General features: G+C 42.8%; 1 protein-coding gene across 2 annotated transcripts in view; it reads right to left on the reverse strand.

Moving 5' to 3' along the window:
- Ppp4r2 (protein phosphatase 4 regulatory subunit 2) overlaps nucleotides 1-11,288 on the reverse strand; it is a 46,058-nt gene extending 34,770 nt beyond the window's left edge. Inside the window, exons 1-2 of one of the 2 annotated variants that reach the window (XM_047534736.1) lie at nucleotides 11,050-11,288; nucleotides 10,544-10,625 (exon numbers count right to left, since the gene is read on the reverse strand). In XM_047534736.1, coding sequence (XP_047390692.1) covers nucleotides 10,544-10,625; nucleotides 11,050-11,083 — 116 coding nt within the window. In that variant the 5' untranslated portion in view covers nucleotides 11,084-11,288. The remainder of the gene's footprint in view (nucleotides 1-10,543; nucleotides 10,626-11,049) is intronic. The other variant, XM_047534735.1, reaches the window with a different exon arrangement.
- Between the last annotated feature and the right edge of the window lie 70 nt (nucleotides 11,289-11,358).

The following is an 11,358-nucleotide window of genomic DNA, read 5'->3' on the forward strand; positions in this document are numbered from 1 at the left end:
TGACTGGTGGCTGACTGCAGGCAGGTGGAGTGTGACTAGAGGTGGTGTGGGTGTGTCTGGGAAGGGTTCACTATCCCCAAGGCCCCTTCCCCTGTCTCTGCTTCCCTTACATGAGCAGAGCTGCTTTCCTCTGCCATGTTCTTCTGCCTTGATGGTCCACCTCATCTGAGGTCCAGAGCAATAAACTCGGTAGACTAGGTACAAAACCTCTGAAACCATGAGCCAAAATAAAATTTTCCTCCTCTTCAGTTGCCCTGGTCAGGTATTTTGGTCACACCAAGAAAAGCTAATTAACCAAGCATCCTTGGCTTATACCAGGGACACAAAGGAGCATGGCACCAAATATAATCACCAAATATGTTGCCATACCTTGTTACTGATGGTTTAGAACCGCTGCTATAAATAAATGAAAACTGGAATAAAAATTCCACATCTCAACAATTTTGTACATCTTCAATTAATTTAATCTCCAATTTATTGTCAGGTTTTAGTAGTTTAAGTAGACAAAAATATGTGTTTACTCAAACTACTTTTAAGACAGAACAATCTTGTGTTGATTTTTGTGAGAAGTACTTTATTCCTTCTATGTGAGTGCAGAACTTTATAACCTTTCTAAGATCTCAGGGTGGTTTCATTACTCAGTCAATATAAGAGCAGAGTGTAGATTTTTGTCCCTTACACTGGCCTATTTATAAACAAATAGGCCAGGGTTATATTTTGAGAAGCAAACTTACAAGGACAAAATTTAATATACAGTCACAAAAATAAACATTAAATATCTTACGCATTTCAACCCACTTACTACAAAGAACACCCTTTTTAAAACCCCCACTGCTTATGACCATCTTAAACTCAAATTACTCCTAATAGAAGTATAATTTTCTTAGAAATAACTTCATCAGGATCTTCTGTTAAATATTTATCAGGCTATTTTACTATTATTTCTATGAGTAAAAATCTAAAAGATATTTATCAGTGGAAGCAAAATTCCAGTTGGAAGGAATCAATTCAAGAGATCTATTATAAAACTCAGTGACTATAGTTAGTAACTGTGTAAGGTAGTCTTGAAAATCAAAGTGCATTGAGTGCTTTCACACAAAGTATGGGAGGCAATATATATGTTTAATAGCTTGATTCAGCTGCTCTGCAATGCATATATATTTCAAAAAACACTGTACATGAAACATACATATTTTGTCAATTTAAAAACAACTGAGTTGGCAAGGAAAAGAAAACCTAAGCAGGACTTAGTGAAAGTATTAAAACACTAGTCAAAGTGAACTTCATGGTAACCACGTCACTGATGAGCATTCTTTTAAGACTTCCTAATAAGAAATGATAAAAAACAGATTTAGAGTACCATTTTGAAATCTCCAATGAAACAAAGGACAGAGGCAATTAAAAAATCCAGCAAAAAGGAATAAACCGTATCTTAATAAATGAGTTACATTAAATAATAGGAAAGATAGTGGCACAAAATAAAGCAAGCTAAATAAAGCCTTTCTCCCCTACCAGACTTTCACATTTAAAAGTCTAATGATGTTCAGTGCTGACAGTACAGAGAGAACTTCCACACTCTGCACAGAAGCACATGCTGAGGGTGTTTATGGAAGGCAATACATATCAAAGATAAAAATACACATAATCCTAAACCCAGAAATCTGAATCTTTGCTCTCTTAAGCACTGCTTGAATGGTCCAAGACTGTGAATGACCTAAAGGCCCATCAAAAGGGACAGAAATGACGTTACAGAACAGCCCAAACAACGGAATCCTATGCAGCCATAGAAACAAGGAGAATTTTTGTGTTTTAAAACGAGAAAATACATAAATGCAGCAGTTGGAAAGGTGACTTGTAGAAGACTGAAGCAGTGTTATTTTCAAAAGGATTTAACTTTAAAGACAAAAATAATGTCAAGAACAAACAGGGAGCAAGCTAACAGTACAGTTTAAATTCTCTTTTTTTCCCTTATGCAATTTTTACACTAAAAAACTTGTGATGTCTGCAGTGGGGTGGAGATTACTCTACCACTGAGCTACATCCCCAGAATCTTGCAAAGTTGCCCAGGCTGGCCTCCTGAGCAGCTGGGATTAGAGATGTGTGCCACTGCACTCCACTTATAATAAAAATCTTTTAAAATGAGAATTATCTAAAGCAGGATAAATGTCAGTAATCTCTGACGTGAGCTTTTTCACATTATGGGCATAATACTCATTTCTTAATTCATGTGCATTATAAGAAATTATTCTCACCAAACTCCTCCTCAAACAAAACAGAGACAGATAGTTTTTACAAGAAACATATATGACAAGGCAGTGTCCCCACAAACCCTCTAATGTGAGCGACGGGGGCAAAGAGTATAATGAAATCTGTACTGGGGATGGGAAAGACAACTGGCCTTGTGACAACCCTATGAATTGGGGAGATCTCAAAATCGTCCACAGCACTCTCTAGGGAAAAACAAGTCAACATTCTGCTCACAATCATAATTGTTCCTTGCAAAAACATTAGTGTGCAAAAGCCTTAGAAAAGGTAGTCTCTGGTTCAAGAACCAGTTTGAGAAAAAAAATGGCTACAAGACACCATAAGACCCCTAAAGTAAAACCAGAACAAAAATCTCCAAAAACATCAAGTCCCTTTAATATGCAGCATTTATTAATAAAAGTATTTTGCTACTACTTGATAGAAAACCACGTCCTCTTCCTGTCGAGTGAGGTCCCTGTAGGACCACTCGCACCTGCCACATGTCAAGTACTCCTAAAGCACTTAACTCGTGTTTCATCACCTACAAACGGAAACATTATCACCTACCTCCAAATATTGTTGTAAGGACACTATTTTTGGCTGCCTGAGGTTCACAATCCCAAGATGAATTTATTAAAGAGAAAGCTAGGTTTATATATCACAATCTAAAATATATACATTAATCGAATAACCTGTATGCTTCAAATTTTGCCTCAGCAAAAGTTACAATTACTTTGATTTTTAGCCTTTGAAGTCACCGGAAAAGGCAAATCACAAATGTTAAGGGCACATCAGTCACCTACCTTATTTCACTGCCTCTTTCAAGCAACACTTGACACCGTGTCTTGTATTACATCACCACCCCACCTGCTCAGGCTCACCACATCCCCCTCCCAACTGGAGGGCACAGTGCTCCGGTCACGTAGGCTGCGCCCCAGGATGGAAGCTGGAAGGCGAGGGCAGGCCCAGGGAAGCAACGGAAGGCTCACCCTACACCAAAGGCAAGACTTCGAGTTCCAGTGGGGTTCTGGAAGAATTCTAAGACTACTCAAGAGGGAAGAAGACCTCGTGAGAAAACGGAAAAACAAGGGGAGCCCGAAGTATGAGTGAGGAGCAGCTGCGCCCAGAAGACACATCTCGACTCCATCGCTCACCAGCTGCACAGTGCTGGGCTCGTTACTCCAGCTTCGTAAGCGCCCGCGGTCTCCCCCTATGAAGGAGGAATACCTGCTACAGAGAATAGTCATGAAGATTTAAAGAGGCTGCATGTAGGAAACATCTGAAAATGTCTGGCACAAAATTTATGTTCATGAAATGCTGGCCTTTTAGGAAAAAAACAAAACACAGTAGCAACCCAACCCCCCTAATTCCTGGGTGAAAAACCCAAGTTCACTGAATACAAGTCAAAACATAATTTCAGGTCCACCATTTTAAAAACCAACCAAAGGTTCCAGTTAGGTTAGAATGCTGAAGCATCACATAAAACAATAACAACATAATGAAATAACAAAAGTCAAACATTCTTAGAAGACCACAGTCCCTGCTGGGAACTCAAACAAATCACAGGCAGATGGGAAAAGACACCATGCACTGTTGGACAATGAACCCAAGTCAGGTCTGTTTACGCTGAAGCAACTCTAAGATACAAAACCTATGTTTCAAGTAAGGAAAAGAGCTCACAAGTAATTTGTCCAAGCCACGCACAGAAGTGGCCAAGCTAAATTCAGAACCTGAGCCATACTCCTTCCAAGATATGACATTACCTCCCACCACAGGCTAGCTCTCTCGAACTCAGGGAGCTGGCCAACTAAGGACTGGAGTTGAATACAGAAAACTGGAACTCATTGGAGCTCAAGGAAGATTAGAAAAATTAACTCTAGTCAGAAAACAAAGCTAACTTGCCTGGCTTCCTTCCAGCGCACCACTCACTAGACTTTGGGTAGTATACAGGACCCACAGGTTTACAACACAGTATGAGGAAAAAAGTGAAAACGATCACTATCCTTCGTATTTGTACCTTAGTCACTACACTTACTGATATATTTACAAGTAAATGGGCATTTACTCAACTAATACTTACTGAAAATCTATGCTGTTTTGGGGTACCACTGTGATGACAGTACGGAGAACTTAAGATGAAAATGGTTCACTTATACTAATTATATATTGTAGTATTTACAGATAGTTACGTGACTTAGAAAATATAGTTAAGCCAGGCACAGTGGCACATGTCTGTAATCCCAGTGATTCAGGAGGCCAAGACAGGAGGACAGCAAGCTCAAGGCCAGTCTGGGCAACTTGGCGAGACCCTGTTTCAAAATAAAAAACAAAAATTGCTGAGGATATAGCTCAGTGATATAGTGTCCCTGGGTTCAAACCCAGCAAAAACAAAAGGAAGGAAGGAAAGTAAGAAAGAAAGTGAGAGAGATAGAAAATTATATCCCTGGGAAGTGATAAAACAAGGGCTTTACCTTTATCTGCAATATTTGTTCCATTTTCAAATATCCTGAAGGAAAAAGTAAGCTAACCTAAAGAAAAGCATTAAATAACTGAACAGATGCTACAAGGATGGCAAAAATCACTGGAGGTAGATATGGCTGGTCTTTTAGAAACAATTTAAGCATTTAAGAAATACTATGTTAAACTACTTGGGAGGCGGAAGGAAAACTGCAAGTTCAAGGCCAGCCTCCCAAACCTAGTAACACCCTGTCTCAAAATAAAAAAATAAAATGAAAAAATAAAAAGGGCTGGGGATGTAGCTCTAGGTTCAATCCCCAGTATTAAACAAACATACAAAATTAAAAAATACTATGTTATGTTAAATAAAATCCCCTCAAGAAAGCCACAGAAAGATTTAACAGCCTCATGGGCTTAAAAAGATTTTGTTTATAATAATGCAGCTAGAGGTGTTGGTAACTACTTTTAAGTTACCTAATAATTCCTATTTTCTGATATGTTAAAATATCTGTTTAGAGATCTAAAAACAGATTAACATTGACTGCGGGGAGGAAAAAAGCAGACTCAAAATACCATTATTGGGCTGAGGATGTAGCTCTAGGGAACAATGCTTGCCTAGCATGTGTGAGGCCTACACATTATCAACACCACCACCACAACTACTATTGTTACTTGCTCATTATTTGAGGTGCTTATTATACTCATTTTATAAATGGAAAAAAAAAAATGACTTAAAAGGGATTTTAAAGATTTCCTCAAAAGCAGAATTCTGAGAGGAGGGCAACACTATAGTTTTTCATCTTTCAAAGTCCCATGTCAGCTGGAGGAGGAGGGGGGCGGTGTTCGTGCCTATAACCCCAGCAACTCAGGAGGTTGAGTGAGTTTCCAGGCTTCAGCAACTTAGCAAGACCCTGAGTCAAAATAAAAAAGGGTTGGGGGTGTGACTCAGTGGTCGAGCACCCTGCATTCAATCCTCAGTACAGGGGAGGGGGGACTAATGCACAACATTAACAAACTAGCTGACAAGTTCTTCCAACAATTCCCAGTAAGTGGGTGAGGAAAAGCAGATAGACACATGACCTATAACATCATCAGGATCTGTGCAAAAGAACAGAAGCTGTGTTGTACTTCAAAGGCCTAAAAAGAGGGTAATCTAAAAACAGGTACTCACTGGAAATTGCAGTAGACCAACCCAAGAGCAGTAGTTGAAAATGAGGTGGGTTTCACCTGCACCAGCAGGGAGCGAAGAGAAGGAACGAGCAGTGAGATCTCAAAGGGGAAAGCTGTCTTGCCCACACCACGCTCCCAAAAGTGACCCAAAGAGCCGGTGGGCAGCTCCACACAATAAGGAACAAGAAACAGTAGAAAATAAGCAAAGACAAAGTTCAAATAAAGGCAGGAGTGAAGAACATAGCCTAGAATTTCAGAACACAAGTTGTCACATCTTTAAACACTAGACAATAAGACAGTCTACGTAATTAGAAAAACTCCCCTAAATCATGCCTTCTCCTAAAGATTCAGGAAAACTAATTTCACATAAGAGCAAAATATCAAGGTCGAATTCAATATGAAGTTATTTTAAGACAAAAAGAATAAGGAGTAGAGTAATACCCCTACAAACAACAAAAGCCACACTAGAAAGTCTTGTTCAAAATAAATCAAAACTGCATCACACCATTTTAAATGCACTAAAACACCAAGAAAAATGACACAAGACAACAAAAGTGAAAATTAAAGAAGCTCAGAGAAAGAAGTGAAAGAATTCAGGAAAAGAAAAGAAATCAAATTACTTCTAAAATAAAAACTAAACTAGAAAGTACATAAGCACAAATGAACAAAAGATAAGGCAGTCTTTTAAAGAAGGAAATTCTTAAACTCTTAAGTGGAATTAAATGAGAATCTTCTCTGGGAAGCAAGAATGAAAAGACAAGCCACAAAATGGTAGAATGTTTGCAAATCGTGGATAAAAGACTTTCATCTGGAATATTTAAAGAACTCTAAAAACTCAATAAAACAATTGAATTTTAAAATGGGCAAAGATTTTAACAATAAACATATGAAAAGACACTCAACTATTTCATCAGGCACTGGGGAAATGCAAGTTAAAACCATTATGTAATATGCATTCAACAGAAAGGCCCAAGTGAAAAACCCTGACCACACCACAGCGCTTTGAGGCTCCTGCTTGAGGCTCCTGCAAAGCACAAGGACCCTGTGACTGCAGCATTGGAAAAAATATACAGAAGCTCAACTCCCTTAATAGTGGTGGGAATGCAAACTGCCATAGTCACTCCAGCAAAGTTTGGAGCTTCATAAAAAGTCAAACACACACCAAGTGTCTGATCCAGCCTTCTGTGCCTCAGTGTGTATTCAGTAGAAAAAAATATTAAGTTCACACAAAGTGGTACACAAATGTTCACATCTTTACATTTATAACAAAAAAAAAAATTGGAAATAATCCAAATGCCAAACAGTGAATGTACAGATGCAACATGTCAATTATGCTTCAATAATGCTGTTTAAAAAAGGAATAAAGAATTCAAGAAAGAAATGACAAATACTAAAGATATGCACTGAAAATTCAATATAGGAAAAGGAGTCTCTTACAAAGAAAACCAAAGGGGGGGGATCAAGACTCACTTTCCTGAAATGTCTTTAAAATTTTTTTAACAATTTGAAAAAAACATTGAAAAAGCACAGTTTTTGCCTATACTAAATCAAAGTGTCCAACGAACACTTAAAAAAAATTTTTTTAGAACTGTATACTTTTTAAATATGGTAGAAAAAAATTTTTTATTTAAAAAATCCTTTAGGAAGCAAAGTAAAAAGAGTAGGTGGTTTATAAGGTAAAAAAATATTAAATTATAATCAGATTTTAACAGTAGCACTAAGTTAGTGGGGGAACAATGGAAATAACATGTTTAAGATATTCAAGAACAGAAAATGTGAGCTGGATTTGATTTCCAGTCAAAGTGACCTTCAAGAATAAAGGCCCAACCATATAAGATACATATACAAGAACTCAGGAAATACTGTCCCCACAAGCCCTGTTGCAAGAATCTGCTAGAGGCGGCTGGGAGTGTTCAATGGGTGGTAGAAAACATGAAGTGCAGGTCCTGTGTTCAATAGCCAACATCGTGCCCCGCCCCCGCCAAATATCTAGTACACAACGCCCTTCAGATGACCAAACTGACTACAGAGAGTGGCATAAGGACTGATGTTAAGCATTATAAAACTAAGCGACTAAATTACAGCAATATGCTCAGACCATGTAGATAACAATTACTTTTTTTAAATGGGGAATAGGAATTGGGTTAGTTAAAAAAAAAAATTTTAATTCTTATTGTGTTAGTGGCAATGTATATTTTCTGCTTGCAATGCTAAAGGATATCCTTGAAAAACAGGATTTCTGGTGTGGAAGAAAAATTCTACAGTACGAATTTTGAACTACGAGTCTCAGGAAAGTGTTTTATCTAGCTCTGTTCATGGAAGAGGCTAGAAACAATGACCAACTGAATAATAAGCATCTCCAACCCCAAGATCATACTCTTCAACACCACTTCCCACTAAAAGAAAGCAGGGCTTTTTGAAAAATGGCTGATGCCAGGTCTAGGGCAGGAAGTGAGGTTGGAAGAGATTCCCATGCCAGACAATAAGGTGCCAACTAAGACTACCAGATCCATGTTAAAAGGGCACTGGAGCCAACTGGAAGAGCCTCCCACTGCCAAACAAGACAATCTGATGATCAAAGCGGGTAAGGACAGGACCTCAAATGCATCAATACCTTTAACTCCGCGAGTGGAACCCATCAAATCGTTGAATTCATGACTGAAACCCACATTTGTGTTTACTCAGCATGTATATTTAGTATTGTTGGAAACTGTTAGCTTCAGAAAAACAAGTTTTGCTCAAGAAAATGTCCCATTTTCAAAAGTAATCTTTTCAACACAAAGTCTGAAGTGATCCTGGCATCTTTCCTACATAAAATGTTTTCAGGTAATTTTTAATAGACTAAGAACATAAACTGTTCAATCTTCTTTAATTGCCCTCCAACCTCTTCCTTAGTAAAAAATCTACACCTATAATTCTAAAATCTGTCTGAAGCTAAAAACAAGTGTGTAATTTTTTCTTTTAAGAAAAAACACCTTTGCTGTCACAGGTTTTCACGTAAAAACTGTTTCACAAACTTTTCCTGTTCATGTTTTCTTGGGATTCTTAAGCAACCCACTGATCTTAAAACGTCCAAGAGATCTTAATAGTTTTCTTCAGATTTTCATTCTTCTGTTACAATATTTACAAACTAGACAAAGCTTGTTCTAATCACAAAAAAATGGAAGAGAGAAATTGCAAATTGTAGCATCAAAAGTTAAGGTATGCCCATATTTGTAAAAAAGAGGAAATCAGGCTGGGATGTAACTCAGTGATTTGCCTAGTATACACAAAGCCCCAGGATGGAACTCCAGCATCCCTCAAAACCAAATTAAAAAGCACTGTTTAGGACTGCAGGGATAGCTCAGGGATAGGGCAACTGCCTAGCATGTGCCAGGCCTTGGGTTCCATCTCCGGTGTGGCAAAAAAAAAAAAAAAAAAAGGACTAAAGCTAAATGCATAAATGCTGGCTGCTTGACTACAAGAACACCCATCATTTCAATATTAAACACTCTTCATAAACACATAAAACCTAATGTAGGATGGGGAAGTGGGTATATGAGTTCTCTGTCAGGACTTACAACTGTCCAAAAAAAGTCAGGTAATTTCCTCAGCCACTTGGCAAGCCAGTAAGAGAGAATATTAAAGAGCTGTCTTTCAGAAAGTTTCAACTATCTGTAGTTATACCTTTTGATAAATGTTATTTTATCAAAAAGAGAAGGCAGTTTGTACAGATCTGACAAAGTGAATAAAAGGTTTTATGTACATATTTCCAAATAGTTTGAGGTAATCTTGTAGATTAAAAAAAAAAGTTTCCCCTTTGATATTATACAGAGAAATAAGTTTGAACCAATTAGTGATTCAAAAGGAACAAGGGCAATTTAAGCATTTATATTCTAAGAATTTGTTTTTGAAAGATGGCACCTAGTCATTTTCAGTCTTATCTGTACAACACAAATTAGCTTTTCTCTATTAATCCTTAAACATCAAACACTCTATAAAAGATCACAACAGGTGAAAACACCGCCTTCGTATGGATAAGAGGGGCGCGTCACCTTAGGTCGCCGTGGGCCTCCACCGGCGCGTCCGGCCGAGGCCTCGCCCTCCTGAAGTCAGGCTAGGTACCCAGGCCAGGCCACCACCACAGCACGCCCTGAACGACGTCCTGCTGCTCACGAAGGCAACGTGCTGGTCACTTAGTGAAGGACACACTCAACTCAGCAGAGGGCACGGAACCCGAACCCAAGCCACTCTCTCCTCTGACCCGAGATAAGAAAGAGCCAGAAAGGACGGTCCTCTACCACCAGCGTGGCCGGGGTCAGGACGCTGCCCACGAACGCAGAGCCCTGCGCCCGGCCGCGGGTCTCAGGAGGAGAACCTTCGGGAACGAGCCCAACGCAACGCGGCGCAGCCCTGACCAGCCGGCCACGCGGAGTCCACAGGAGGGTCGACCCCGCACGGGGCTGGCGGGACCGCCCGCCGCGGCTGGAACCCACCAAGTCGCCCGCGACTCCCGCACACACGTGACGCGGGCGCGCCACCGAGGCCGCAGGGTCCAGCCGAGCGCCGCGAGCCCCTGCGGCCCAGCCGCCCCTCGCCGCCCCTCGCCGCGGGCCGGGCCGCGGGTGCCCCGGGCGCCGAGCGGGAAGCGAAGGCCGGGGCCCGCGACGCGGCGCGCACGCTGCCGACTCACATTGTCTCCCCGGTCTTGGCGACGTGACAAAGGAACTGGTCCAGCACCGGGCACACTTCCTTCTTCCCCCGCTTCTCGAAGTCTGCGGGAGGAAAGAGCGGTTACCGGCGCCCGCGCGGGCCGCGCCGCACAAAGCGGCCTGCGGCGGGCTCGGTCCAACAGGTCGGCGCGGCTCGCGGCGGCGCCCGCCCGGAGCGTGGGCCGCGGGAGGCCGGGCGCGTCCCCGCGACCCCGGACCTGGGCGCCGAGGCCCGGCCGCACGGGAGCGCGCCGCCGGCCGCGGGCGCGGCGTTGCCGCCTGTTGCTCGGGGGCTGCCGGCCCGCTCCCCGCCGCCGCCCGCCGCGAGGCCGCCGTCCCGGTGGGCGCCGCCGCCGCCGCGCCCCTCCCCCGCCGCCGCGACACAAAGCGCGCGGCCCCCGCCCGGCCCGCCGCCGCGGGGTCGGGGCCCGGGCCGCGCCGCCCGCCGCCGAGCAGCGCGCCGCGGAGGGCGCGCGGCGACCCCCACCTTTCAGCGCCTCCTGCAGCCTCTCGACGTCCATGGCGTCCCGGAGTCCCTCGCCGGCTCCGCCTCCCTCCGCGGGCTCCCGGGCACCGGAGCGCCTCCCCCCACCCCCCCGACGCCCGCCCCCTCCCTCCACACACTCCGGCACGCAGGCGACCGGGGGGGGCACCGAAGGGAGCCGGGGGAAGCGAGCGAGAGCGAGACCGACAGAGCGAGCACCTCCCCGAGCCGCTACCACCAGCCCTCCAACATGGCGCCCGCACGTCACCGCGCGCACGCTCCCCGCCGCCGTCCTCGCGTCCGCCCCAGAGC

The sequence above is a fragment of the Sciurus carolinensis genome, chromosome 19, assembly GCF_902686445.1.
Source record: "Sciurus carolinensis chromosome 19, mSciCar1.2, whole genome shotgun sequence".
Classification (NCBI taxonomy): domain Eukaryota; kingdom Metazoa; phylum Chordata; class Mammalia; order Rodentia; family Sciuridae; genus Sciurus; species Sciurus carolinensis.